The sequence below is a fragment of the Pungitius pungitius genome, chromosome 2 (genome assembly GCF_949316345.1).
Source record: "Pungitius pungitius chromosome 2, fPunPun2.1, whole genome shotgun sequence".
Lineage (NCBI taxonomy): Eukaryota > Metazoa > Chordata > Actinopteri > Perciformes > Gasterosteidae > Pungitius > Pungitius pungitius.
This window is the reverse complement of record NC_084901.1, coordinates 19,263,903-19,277,911: the sequence shown is the minus strand read 5'-3', so window position 1 is coordinate 19,277,911 and position 14,009 is coordinate 19,263,903. Positions and strand designations below refer to the sequence as shown.

Below are 14,009 nucleotides of genomic sequence, written 5' to 3'. Positions count from 1 at the left end.
AGAGTTTTTTCCCCCAAAAGATGAGAAAGATGGGGACGTTCTGCTCGGACTTTAACCCACAGACGCATGTCCTCAACTCCCTTTGCAACGGGGATACATTACTTTAAGAATATATGGACGGACCGCTTTCAACAAAGCATCGGTTTAGAATTTAATCTGAAATGTGGGCCGCTTGAAAAAAGGAAGAAAAAAATGTTAATATAATTTATTTTTAAATCCAAGGGTCCAACAATCGAAAGCTGCACCCATGGTAAATATCCAAACTTTGGCAACAATTAAATGCAGAGTTTAGAACTAAATGGCTGGACTAATGGGGGCCAACACGTCAGGGGGGCAACAGAGTGTCTGTTTGAAGTGAAGGTTTCCAACATTTCTTGTTTGGAAAGTTTCAGAGCAACTCAAGGCACGTTTGGATGGGCTTTTTGTTACTGGTTCTCCATTGTGCCTTTCAATAGAGTACCACCAGAAATAGACGACGCTCCACCTTTGTCTGGTCAAGCGATTTACATATGTGTTGTATCAATTGCCCGTATCTGCTGATCAGTTGGGTGTCTGTCGGCCGATAGTTTAAAGTACGGGAAGGACAAAGGCCGATGCCTGAAAAAAAAAACTGTATAGGCTACATCATTATAATTAAATATACTTAAAATCGTTCTTATCTTAAGCGCTTCAACACAGGTCAACATTCACACACCCATTTTTTCCAGAGGCTACCAAACAAGGGCCCACCTGCTCATTCAGATCTAATCTATAGCTCATTCGCACATTTTGCAGTGTAGTATTTAGTATGATATTTTTGCAGGAGGCTGTCGGTGGGGATTTGCTGTGGCAGGAAGCTGGACATGTGTTACACAGCCTCTCTTCATTTCCTGTGTATAGAAAAGTGCAAGTACAGTTTTGTCTGGTGGGTATAGGGGGGGGGGGTTCTAAGCGGCAACACCCAGGGAAGAATCGTCTAATAATCAGTCCATGAAATGTAGTTGGACACATCGGACACATCGTTGTTCTATTGACATGAATGAGACAAACTACCCAAAAAGAAGGAGACAAATATAGAATTCTGAAGAAAACACTGCAACACAATCACGTAAATGAATAACAACTCGAGGCTGCTGTTAGTGAGTCAAAGCCCAGTGAAAGGTTCAAGACTTAAACGACGGGATGTGAGAACCATGAAGGACGCAGGCAATGGTTGGCGCTGTCCATGTGCAGCGAGTGAAAGATACAATTAACTGTCTCTCCTGTGCCTTTTGAAGTCCTTCGGCTGAGTGCCGCTGGTTGAGCCTCTAAGAGAAGCACCCGAGATGCTCCTGTGACGCTCTGACTAAGCCGCACGTTCAGAGGCCCCACAGTAAACCAAAGGCGTCTTCAGACAACATCGTTTTAGGGCGGCTGACTTTGCCCTAAATGAACAATGCTTTCATTAAAGCGGTTAAAAGCCACCATCCACCAGGTTGACCCGTACAAGCTGTCACAAAGACACCTCCACTGTTGCTAAACACTAAAAAAATGTAAAAAACACGTGTTCACCCTCCATCCTGTGAGGATTTTTTGGATTTGCTTCTGCCATCCCGACACGTGGAAGCACATTTTCATTATGGAAATTCATCATGATCTCTGTTGCTGTGGATAATCTGACCTGTGAGCAAGATTCATTGGAAATACTGTACTGTCAACTGAAGAAACAGACACACTGGGAGCTGTTGACTGTGAGGTCTTAGTATCCTTAGTATCTGGACAGCTGAGTTTTTAGAATCACTTTCAAACTCTTTCAGAAGCACTAACAAAACTGTATCCACCGCTGTTCTATAAGTCGGGTTCAAACGTTTCAGAGCTTGGTATTCAAGAACACAAAATGGAAAAATGACCTGCATGACAAAATATCACTCGGGTCGATTGATGAAATGCCTTTGTGTAATCCTAGTGAAATAAGGCTGGTGATGGTTTTTAAGTAGCTTCTTAGGAAGAGCACACAGACGGGACCGGTAATAGCAGAAGGTCAGGAGCCGAGGCCACAGATGCTACTGGAAGAGATGGCCTGCACTGCAGGCGAGCCTCTCTGCAGGGTCTATACAGCGTTATCGGAAACACAAGTGCGTGCAAGAAGAGGGGCCTCCAAAACGGCCACAACCAACGGTGAATCCTTTTTAACAGGGGAACCCAATGCACACTTATTTTGGGTTGTCTTCGAGAGTGCATCACAGTTATAACGCATCAGCTTGTGTCCACCCCTGGTCAGAAGGAGGCCGACGTGAGTTCGACCCGTACAGATTAACCCATCTCTTTAAATCACAGCGCTGTATCGGTTTAATCGAGGTGTTAAAGGTATCCAGGGGGAATTTCCACCACTAGCAACACCGTGGAGCAATATATTCCAATTGCGAGCCATGGTATTTTCGATTGTATTGATCGGAGTGTGAGTTTGATGGAACTAGAGGTCAAGGAGAATCTTTGAACTTGGAACGCAATGTGCCAACAAATTTAGAAAGGAGCCGACAAAGTCAGCAAGAAGAAAAGGAAAACATATTTCACACTATTCACTATTGAAGAATTTACTATTTTGTGACATATTCTGTGCAGACCATGATTACTTGATCAAGTGACGAAACTTGCTCCATTTATGTTTACTTGGATTCCAATAACTAAAAATTCAATATGGGAAAACAGCAAAAAAAAACTTACTGTGGAGTATGACATTCACAAGTTGTATGTATTTGAACATAATTTCAAATAGTGTGGAGCAGAAGTAGCCCAGGATTTAATTTTGACCCCATTCGCAGCATAGGAGAGCCTAAAACAGGATATAAATGGAAGGACGAAGCCAAAGGAGGACAATTTTAAGAGGCAAAAGAGATAGAACTCCTGTAGGACCGATTAGGCCAGCCCCGATATCGCAATCCACACCATTAAACTAAGGCAAGACAGACTTTTAAAGGAGCTTTGAGAACATGCAGCCTGAACTTAAGAGCAGGAATGAGCGCGACGACTGTGACGGATCCATTTGACGCACACACGCCAGTGGAAAACACTCGCAGGTGCACCTTGATAGAATCACTCCGTGCGGCAGCACTCTGAGAATTGTTCTGCAGTTTGGTAAAAAAAATCTGCTTGATTCAGAGTCGTTCGAGGTGCAGATCAATAAATGGACCGACTAGACTGATTTTCCTGTTTACAGCATTAATTCTGAGCTGGAGTAATGAGTGCATTAATAAAAAAAGGTGACATGTGCCATGGTTCCCTAAAAACTATTTTAACGGGCCTCTAACAATGGAGCTGGCACCTGTTGATAAACCGTATTGATGTGTATCACACATTATACTGTAGTCTATATTCTCTATAGGGCTTTGAATGTAAATGCCAAACAATTATTCCATCAGCTATACAATCTAAACAAAACACTGGTTACAGCAGTGCAGTTAGTGCATATGGGATTTTTATTACTTTGAATATGGTAAAGTGTCATTTAAGCCTATACAATTATGTCATCTAGTCAAGTTTCATGACAGCTCTTTCTTTCTGGCAAAAGGTAACCACTACTCGTGAGATGCACCACACTGTCCCGCAGCGTGGAAAACGGCGTGCTATTGTTCTTACACTCACACATTGTTCTTCTACTTCGCTCACACTTGGTCCCTTGCGGATAAGCCTAGCCCTCTAAATAAATGCAGCCTACAATGTCATGTCGGCTCCAGCGTGAACGCAGGCTGGCGGCGCGGACACCGCGTGAGCTCACTTCATGGCCGGATGTTAGCCGACGTTACCTTGTGATCGGCCAGAAGAGAGAGAGAATCGTCCCGCGACGGCTCGACCCGCAGCGGAAGCAGAATCACCCGCAGCTCGCGCAAGGTTCAGGAGAGAAGCGAGCTGACCGACTGCGCAGACCAAAGCGGCCGCCTTGTGTCATTTATTTACCCCGCAGAGGAGAGAGAGAGGGGGGGGGGGGGGGAGAAACACACACGAGCTAGAGCTTAAAACCCCACGAAGGTGCAATCAATGTCATCGATTTTTTTACCGCCATTCGTGACTATAAATACGCTGCTTGTGTGCTCCCTGCATATCTGGTTCCATAGTGTAGCGGTTATCACGTCTGCTTTACACGCAGAAGGTCCTGGGTTCGAGCCCCAGTGGAACCAAAGATTTTTTTCGCCTCCTTTGCACAGTAATCGGCTGCTTTTCAAACGTTTGCTTTTATAAGTTGATTTTAACGACGATTCAAACATCGATGTTTACTGAACAACGTCAGAAAATTCATTGTACGCACACACCTTACTCTGTAAATCAGGAAAATACTGGAAACATTTTATCTTAACATACACACACTGTTCAGATCAGTGATACTGTCAGACAGCTATTATTGTAACGTTATGCATATAATAAATACATGTATCCTTTGGTTGAAATGCATTTATTGAACATTGCTTTGGAAATAAACGTCAGCTAAATGACTAAATGTAATGTAATAGAGGTTCAGTCTGCAGTGGTGTTGAAGTTAACTCCATTGTATTAGGCGGCCCTTCTGATGTTTGATGCAGAATGAAAAAATCCCATCTCTAAAAAAACACCTACAATCTATTTCAGATTTTAAAGCCCTTCGAGGCAAATTTGTCATTTGAAATTTTGGGCTATACAAAATAAAATGAATCGAATTGAGTATAGTAGCCGAGTTGTAACAACTCTGAGACCGTATCTCCGAAAACATTACAATGTTCCCACAGGTTTCATTTGTAGCATTTGATGACGCATGAAATTGTAAAGGTGTACCTACTATAATTAAGCAGAGTGTTTTTTGTGGTTTGTGTGCATTGACGCTTCGACATAAAAACTGTATTTTGTCCTCCATGATTATGACTGTTTGCATACAACGTCAAGCATTACACTGCGTTGAAGCTATGACCTCTACCACATACCACTTTTTTTTACTACAACAAATTCAAATGGTATTTTCATACATACATCTCTAGAAATTAGTTGAGTTTGAGCTAGACAGAGATAGACAGGGAATTACATTACAGTAAACATAAAAAGAAGTTTAGGGTGCTTTCAATGCACAATTCCCCTGAAAAGTATTCAGCCGAGTTACACATAACAAATTAAAGACCAAATATTAAATACAATCATGAGCTAAATGAAAGCCGGTAACCTAATTATTTTTATTGTGCTGCCTATATTGTGAAAATATGAATAACTGAATGGATTCGAATGAAGCATGTAACTCCTTTTAAAACAGGCTGAGCAGTGCCATCAAATGCCATCCGGGCTGCCCACTGAGTTATGTGCGGAGGCCACGTTTCACTGTGTGCTGTGCTGTGTACATGTGTAACAACGCAAGTTGATTAACAGACATGCGTTTTACAGGTTAGCTGCATAGATCAATTTGGACAAACATTAATGTAGTGAGGACAATAAACGTTAATAGGTTGACACAAATGCTCCTCCACACCTGCGTATTTCATCGGGCTTTAACCTACACGTGCTAACTGTTAACCTGCATCACCCATAGCTACATTTAGAGTTAAGATGAACAACAGTGGACCCATAAACAATTGAAAGGTCAGAAAAACCGGCTTATTTCATCAAGAATTACTCACCAAATCTTCCGTTGCAGAACGCGTGATCTTTGGGTGCACGCCTCACGCGCGGTGAACTTGTGTTACAATCATCTGAGGGATGATCAGCTGAGGGCATTTCATATTTCTGTCACAGTGATCCATTCAAGTAGTTAGGATCGAATAGCTGAGTAAACCGCGGACAACAGCGCCATCTATTCACCCTTCAAACACACGCTAACTCCTTCGACCCTTTCTGCGTTTCGGTAAATCCTGCGTTATTATTTATTGATAGACTATTTAAAAGAAAACCAATTAGCTCGCGCGTAGTATGAATTGTACAAAAGGTTAAGGAAAAGTCGCACTGCTGCTATTTGAACGTCGCCCCCTTTCTCCCAAACGGATATTGTTTCAGTCTCACTTCCGGGTGTCACATTCATTTGTCTCCCCCAAAATGGCGAACTTAGCCGCTGCTGCTGCGGCCGCCGCCGCCGCCGCCCTCGCCGCGAACAGAGACCCAGCCGTCGATCGATCACTGCGATCGGTTTTCGGTAGGTTTGTTTGCCGGTTAGAACAGATAAAAAGTCAACGAGGCAGCGGCTAACGAGTGAAAGCCGGCCGTCATCGGTAGCCCGGCTAGCGACGCTGTTAGCTTAGCAACGAGGGAACAAACATACGTTGGCGACCAGAACAACGAGAAAAATACTCGTTTGAAGTTAAATGAAAACGTGCATTCATTATTATTGTCACTTGACGTTTTCTAATATGTTCATTGTTGTAATTGTAGTTGGGAACATTCCGTATGAGGCTACAGAGGAGCAGCTGAAAGACATTTTTTCTGAAGTGGGGCTTGTTGTCAGCTTCAGGTGAGTTCAAGAGGGAACCATTCGTCCTCACGTGCCCCGAACCCCACTGACGAGAGAGTTTGTGTTTTATTCCGTTTAGCGAGGTCCCAACACCCCAACGCAATCCCATTGCATCTGCATGCTTGCTGAGTTTGTTTTGAATGGACACCCCCCCCCCCCCCTCATTTTGTGGTCAGGTTGGTGTACGACAGGGAAACGGGAAAGCCGAAGGGATATGGCTTCTGCGAATATCAAGACCAGGAGACGGCCCTCAGTGCCATGCGGAACCTGAACGGGAGAGAGTTCAGTGGCCGGGCCCTGCGTGTCGACAACGCAGCCAGCGAGAAAAACAAGGAAGAGCTCAAAAGTAACCACCGGTTTGCTCGTGGCGTTACTTCTTTTTTGTTGTTGTTTCAAACTAAAGTATTCAATGTTACATGCATGCTGTCTGCTCGTTCTGTCTTGCACAGGTTTGGGAACGGGGGCCCCTATCATCGAGTCCCCTTATGGAGATAACATCCAGCCACAAGAAGCTCCGGAGTCCATCAGCAGAGCTGTGGCCAGTCTGCCCCCTGAGCAGATGTTTGAACTTATGAAGCAGATGAAGGTAGGCCGCTCCGTCGCCTACTTGGTTTAATGGCAAGTACTTCCAGATGCTCTTCCCACCCAATGTCATGGATCAAATTAGTGTCTCCTGCCCTTAGAGACCTTTTTTTTATTTTTAGAGAGAGTAATGGTCTGTCTCATGGTCGAGCAACATCTCAATTTGCCTCGACTTTATGAGAAAAATCAGCCATCATGTTTGCGTTACTATTGTAATTCAATCGATAAGTGAGCATCACACTTGGATTGGGTCATTTCTCCTTAATGGCACAAAAGGTTACAAACATGGTTCGATTTGAGATAAAACTGGCCCAAAATCCACCCCCTCCAATAACCCTCCAGATGTCACTAGCCAGTTAGTTTTCAGTCATAACTATATTTTCACTTAAATTCAAAGTGAACCATGAGTCTTAGTTCATCCTTTTCTCATCAAAGTTCTTATTTATTAAATAGTATTCTTTCAAAAAAATAAAACTTGTCCATATCTTAAGCTAATAAGTGACTTTGAGAGTCTGAAGAATATCTACTGTGTTAAACTGATGCAATATTTTGGTGAATTTATGCTCAATTTCAGTTGGCATCCTGAAAATATACTTACTATTTTTTCCGCTAAAATGAATTTTCTCAGATGGTATGTTTAATGCTGCTCACTGTTTTTAGCATCACCCACTTCTCAAAAGATAAAAGATGGTGGCAAATGTTTCTCTTAATTTACATCCCCTCCATGGTGCCAACTGTCTGCAGATGCTCTTCTTCCCTTTCATTAACAGAGGCTGTGCTGTAGCGTCTCTATCCCACTTTATCTTTGCACACCTGGCAGCCTTCTTCATTAGGCTCGAGGAAAGAAAAAAAAAGGGAAACGTTTCTCCCCTCTGACTGGAAGAGTGTTTTGTTGCACCACAGCGCCATATGCTGATCACAGCGTGAGTGCTGGGATACTGATGGCAGCGATGGCGCCGGACATCTTTGTTTAATGTTTAGTGCTGATGCAATCGCTCTGGTTGCTTCTGGGTGTGTACCTGAATCACAAAAAGGGTACTTTTAACAAGTGGCTTATTACTTAATAGCCACCCCCCACTTATAGTTCCTGTCTGGTGAAAATGTGACATCTCTCCCTCTCTCCAGCTGTGTGTGCAGAACAGTCCCCAGGAGGCGAGGAACATGCTGCTGCAGAACCCCCAGCTGGCCTATGCTCTGCTGCAGGCCCAGGTGGTCATGCGGATTGTCGACCCTGAGATCGCCTTGGTGAGAGCGGACCAGATTAGGGAGGAATGAGGAGATGTGAAAGGGAGCCAAAAGCCCTTTTTAAACCATTGCACATTCTTGAGAGATGCTCTTCCATGTACCCCCCACCCCACCCCGCAGAAGATGCTCCACCGCCAGACGCCCGTCCAGCCTCTGATTTCCAGTGGGCCGGTTGGAGGAGCGCCGCCGCTCAACCCGCCTTCCCTCCCGCCCAGCGCGCCGCCGTCCCAGCCGCAGCCCGGGGTGAATGCTGCCTTCCTTCACTCTTTAAAAGTCACACCAGTCTCATCCATTCTGTTCTGCAAAATGGTCACGCACCGTTTTCTGGGGGAAAGGACGCGACGTTGCGGCTGCTAATGAATAAATATTGACGAGGGCGGCTTTAGAGAGCAATGCTGCAGTTTGTAGTCTGCGAATGTCGTGATTTACTCATTTAGTCAGTCTCAGATTTCCTTAGACATTTAACTTTCATTTCAGTAAAAAAAGGCACTGAAGATGAAACTTAAAGCAAATTCGATCATGTTGTTTGTATTTTTTTATTTATTTATATTACCAGCCTGGAATGCATGTCAATGGAGCCCCTCAAATGATGCAGCCCCCTAACATGGGAGTGGTCCCCGGACCGATGCCTGTTCCAGGACCGGGACCGGGACAAGGGCCGTTACCAGGACCAGTCGGGCCTCCAGGTAATCATCGTCAAACTGTGTGCATAGGTCCATCTCCATGGGGGCATCAGGGTATACACAGTGTACCACTGAGGGCATTGAGGGTCTGTGTGTGAGGTGTGACTGTCGCATTGTTTCACCAGCTGAATAATACGATCTGCAACGCATAACCCGTCCCATAGTTTAAGCGCAAAGCTGTATATTTTGGTCGGTGTAAGTGGTGGCCTTTTCTAGACTGTGGGTTTAACATTCAATAATCAACTACCAAGTAACAAACAATGAACATAATAATGATGAGAAATTCCTTTGCAAGTGGCCTCAAACCAGGGTCGGTCCTGTTTATGCTTTGAATGTTTTTCCAGTGAGCCGCCACAGTGCAGTATTTTATTTAAGCAGCTAAATGGATTTGGCATTTTACAGTATTTTATTTATGATTAATTATATTAAAGTGGCATTAAACTGTCATGCAGAAGTGCAAGCGGCCTTGCCCTCATCACTCTTTTAGCAGGTTTGAACTAAACTAAGAACAAAGGTCGTGCATTTTTATGGTTGCATGATGAGATGGTTCGGCTGTTCTTCACTCACAATTGGCTATTTAACGGTTATTTGTGTGAAATTAGTTAATTATTTTGAGGAAAACGACAACCAAAGTGCCCTTTTTTTCCTTTTGTTGTTAAGTTGAAGCTCTGAATGCCATGGCCCACTGGGATCACTAGGTGTCACCAGAGCCTGATTAGCAGCTGAGGTGCTTTAAGAGATTATAATCCATTTGACAATCTCTCTTCATTTTCCCCTAAGTATCTGATACTACACGTCTTGGTGCGTGCGTGTGTGTGTGTGTGTGTTCACACTTCAAAATGCTGCTAAAGTGCTGCTCCGCTCTCTTGAGTCTTGTGTCTCTTGTTCTCTTCACTTTAATGCTGGCTCAGGAAACCTTCAGCATTCTCCCACAGGATCGTCTGGGCAAGCTGCTATCGAGCGGCCTCAAGGTATCACTGTACGACTCCGGTTCCCTCGCAGGACTCTTCTAGAGAGGCTACATGTGTCAAAATGCACAACACTGCTGGGGTTTAGTGTAGACTGTGTGCGGTTTCTTTTCACTATTGGATATATGAATGCTTCCTTTTAGCCTGTTTGCGTAAGGATAACTATCCGTGAGCGTCATCCAACGTGCCTCATCTGGGTCGGGTGCATGTGAACAGGTACCGGTTGAACAGGACTAAAAGCGTTTACAATGGCACTGTTGGCGCTAAATGTCTGATGGAGATAAGTTTCTTTTTTATAATTTTAACAGTAAAATTGTTGACCACAGAATTAATGCTGAGGCTGATGTCAGAGGAGGTTGATAGATGGAGTGCATCATGTTAATATGTGCACATGCAAGCGTTTGCATTGGAATAGAAACTGTTTGCTCTTTGGTACTTCAAGAAATCATTAACACTTTTATTTGAAAATAAATAAATCATTCATTTGAATATAATGAATGAATGAATGAATTCAGAAATGACTTTACTGGGATGCAGCATTTATAACCAGGAAAGGACCAAGTTGTTCTACATAATGATACAACGATCTTCCCCATCTCTAGTGTCCGTTGCCAGCGCTATACGGATCTCGATGGGCAGTTAACCAGATGTGAACCTTCCTATCTCTACTAAATCTGACTCCGTGCCTAGTTTGTAGTGTAGGAAGGTTGAGATCTCAGAAGTAAATTATAATCTATGAAACACCCATAAGCAGTATTCTTAATCTCTGATTTTTGGGGGAATTTATGTTTGAAGGGGTCTAGAATCACGTAGACGATGTGATTGTGTTTTGCTTATTCATGGCATAAGATTTTATCGCTGATTCCACCGAAGCAGAAGTAGTTTGTCTTGCGCAACTACTGGGCGAGGCCATCCATCCATCCATCTATCTATCATTTAGACTTATTATCCCGTAGATCTGGCAACCAGAGATTTTAATTGGCCCATTAGTCCCATTAGGACTCTGCACCTGCCGAACGGAACGTGAGCAAAACGTCGGCGCCCCGTTGTTCACGGTGTTTGACACGAATTTACCAGAACACTGACCTCCTCCTTGTCCTTTTCTCTGCACGCCTCCTGTCACGACGTCCTCGCGGCCAAATAACGCCAGAGTCACAGGACACAAGTAGGCCGCTGCTCTCGAGTCAGGACTGTCGCCAGTGTGTGTGATGTGGTTTGAACCGGTAGTCTCCCTCTTCCTGCCGACCCGACGGCGTTTTAGTGTCCCTGATGCCTCTCCTGACGTTGCCCTGTGTGTTGTGACATCTTGCTGTGTAGGTTTGATGTGGTCAACGTACACTGTGAGTGCTCACCTGACCCCAAAAGTCTCACCGGTCATTTTCACCAAATTGTCAATGAAACACTTCCTGGCCAATGAAAAGGTGTGTGTGTGTGTGTGTGTGTGTGTGTGTGTGTGTGTGTGTGTGTGTGTGTGTGTGTGTGTGTGTGTGTGTGTGTGTGTGTGTGTGTGTGTGTGTGTGTGTGTGTGTGTGTGTGTGTGTGTGTGTGTGTGTGTGTGTGTGTGTGTGTGTGTGTGTGTGTGTGTGTGTGTGTGTGTGTGTGTGTGTGTGTGTGTGTGTGTGTGTGTGTGTGTGTGTGTGTGTGTGTGTGTGTGTGTGTGTGTGTAAAAACATTTTTTTGAGGGAGTTGAAAGTGTTGAATGTGTGATTTTTGCCCCAGGACCAGGCGGCATCCCCCCCAGAGGCCTGCTGGGCGACGGCCCTAACGACCCCAGAGGAGGAACTCTACTGTCTGTCACAGGGGAGGTCATAGAGCCCAGGTAAGAGACACACCCCCCCCCCTCCTCACAAAGCCTGGTGCAAGCTTCCCTCCTCACTTAGGTTTTCATTTCTGTTGTTACGCTTTTAGTGAAAAACCTGGTGTATTCAAACTCAACTTATGTTATACTGGCCAGTCATTTAATAATTTCAAATGTAATCTGATTTGGCAACTGGAGCAGGGGTTAAAAAGCTTTTAAACTTTTATGAGAAAGATATTTAATCGCTCTTATCTGGTGTGTTTTTTTATTTATTTTTTTAGCCGGGGTTACATGGCACCTCCGCCGCCCCATCAAGCCCCACCTGTGCACATGAGCCAAATGCCAGGTGGACCCCCTCCGGATATGAGAGGACCTCCAATGGACATGAGAGGCCCGCCCATGGGTGAACCACGCAACATGATGGGGGACCCCAGAGGGCCCCCTATGATGGAGCCCCGCGGCCCCCCAATGGAAACCAGAGGTAGCCGCTCAGTGTGAATCAGTCGGGAAACGTACGATAGTTCAATGTGCGATGACTGCGTGTTGTCAGCATTCTGTTCCAGTGCAAAGAACCCAACAAAAGCCTTTTGTCCCTGTGAGATCTTTTTACAGGATAACTCCTGCTTTGACGTGAAAAACACGTTTTTTTTCTTCTTACTACTGTGGCTAAACCTCTGCTTCCTTCTAGTTAATACTTCTGTGAATCTTTCATTCAGAGGGATGTTGATGCAAAACATGCACTCGTTAGAATTTACCCGCTGAACTCTCTGGAACGGACCGACACGGCTCCCAACGCAAAGTCTGTTTCTTCCTGCAGGTCGCGACCCGAGGGCGATGGACGCACGTGGTCCAGTGACTGGCCAGAGGGTTCCCATGGCGACTGGAATGCAAGCTCCTGTTCCTCATAACATGGGTCAAAACGCTCCTCCAAGACCGGTAACTGCTGCCTCTGTCTCCAGCTGTGCCAGTTATTTTTTTTTCCTTAAGTTAAAATCAATTAAGCAAAAACCTGTGGAAGGACAAACGGTCTAGTAATAGGTTCTTCACATTTAATATCACCAGGAATTTGAATCTGCTCTTGTTGAATGCCAGCGAAATAAACATTTACATCAGGCATCACACAAAAAGCATTGTCAAAGTTAGGTGAAGAGGACATTTGGACAATCATTGACCCCCCCCCCTCCCCAATTGTCCTGCAGGGTCCCGGTATCTCCGGCGGCCCCCCATCAGGAGGCGGCTTCAGTCCGGGGCAGGGCCAGGTCTCCACACAGGACCAGGAGAAGGTGGGTGCCACTTAATCGGTTCTCCAGTCTGTGGGCTGAAGGGCCTCTGAGCAAAGCACGTTTGGACCTTTGCCTTTGTCCCCTCTAGGCTGCCCTGATTATGCAGGTCCTGCAGCTGACCCCAGAACAGATCGCCATGTTGCCTCCAGAGCAGCGGCAGAGCATCCTCATCCTCAAAGAGCAGATTCAGAAGACTGCAGGCGGGGCGCCGTAATAACATTGTAAGAGAAGTTTCAAGTAGGCTAAGATGAAGTTCTATTTGCTTTTGCAGTAGTTTCTGATTCTACACACATTTTGATTTCAGGACTCGTTTTCATCAACCGGCCCGAAGAAGTCTCCTTTTGATGCAGAGGATTGTATAGTTTGTTTTTTAAATCCGTCTCTGTATGAAAGATTTTTGCTTATCGATTTAAAAATAAGTGACAGATTTGAGTGAATGCTGAACTGATTCATAAAAGCAGGAATCGGTGGTCGTGAATTCTTTTCCCTGGAAAATGTTTGGATGTTTTGTCAATAAAACAGAAAAAATTCATTCAAATCTCTTTAATTGTATACAAGGAAGCAACAAGTTCCACTTGAGCGGATGACCAGCCTAAAGGAAGTCTTCCTCCTGGTTCATTTGTTCCAGCGCTCATGAGAAGTAATGAACCAGTTTCCTTAACCAGCACATATTTACAACGTGTCAAAACATGTTAAGAACATCAACAACTTTGTAACCAAAAGTAAACTCAATGACCAATTAATGGTCAACTTTTATTAACTGACACACGCAAGATTATGATTGTAAGGGGAACATTTACAATATCTGAGGAGCTGCTGCCATGTAACAGTAGACACATTCCTTGCAGTCTCTTGCTGCTGCAATGAGCTTGTGTGTAAAACTAAACAATGACTCAAAATGGAAACTCCCCATTTCTCATGAATAAAAAAGAATGGAGCGTGGCCCTGAGCATTGCAGATAAACGTGCTCTGCCTCTTTCCCGATATCTGAACCACACCCAGCTGTAAGGCCAAGTTACCCGGAAGCTTTGTCATTTA

The 14,009-nt window shown here is 44.6% G+C and overlaps 2 protein-coding genes and 1 non-coding gene across 6 annotated transcripts in view; 2 read left to right on the top strand and 1 right to left on the bottom strand.

Moving 5' to 3' along the window:
- The window catches only part of taf7 (TAF7 RNA polymerase II, TATA box binding protein (TBP)-associated factor), a 175,620-nt gene that overhangs the window by 5,198 nt on the left and 156,413 nt on the right, over positions 1-14,009 (bottom strand). The gene's annotated exons all lie outside the window — the stretch shown is intronic.
- Positions 4,061-4,133, top strand: trnav-uac (transfer RNA valine (anticodon UAC)). The gene has a single exon. It is a non-coding gene; the product is annotated as a tRNA-Val (tRNA).
- cstf2 (cleavage stimulation factor, 3' pre-RNA, subunit 2) lies at positions 5,949-13,503 on the top strand. 3 transcript variants are annotated; one of them, XM_037460600.2, is made up of 15 exons: positions 5,949-6,097; positions 6,334-6,412; positions 6,589-6,758; positions 6,862-6,998; positions 8,120-8,239; positions 8,360-8,482; positions 8,796-8,925; positions 9,834-9,893; positions 11,041-11,055; positions 11,610-11,709; positions 11,970-12,169; positions 12,506-12,624; positions 12,888-12,971; positions 13,060-13,192; positions 13,276-13,503. In XM_037460600.2, exons 1-14 carry the CDS (start codon positions 6,001-6,003, stop codon positions 13,183-13,185), a joined length of 1,560 nt encoding a protein of 519 aa, XP_037316497.2. In that variant the 5' UTR covers positions 5,949-6,000; the 3' UTR covers positions 13,186-13,192; positions 13,276-13,503. The 3 variants fall into 3 exon arrangements, with proteins under 3 accessions (XP_037316497.2, XP_037316498.2, XP_037316499.2); XM_037460601.2 differs by lacking the exon at positions 11,041-11,055; XM_037460602.2 differs by lacking the exons at positions 9,834-9,893; positions 11,041-11,055.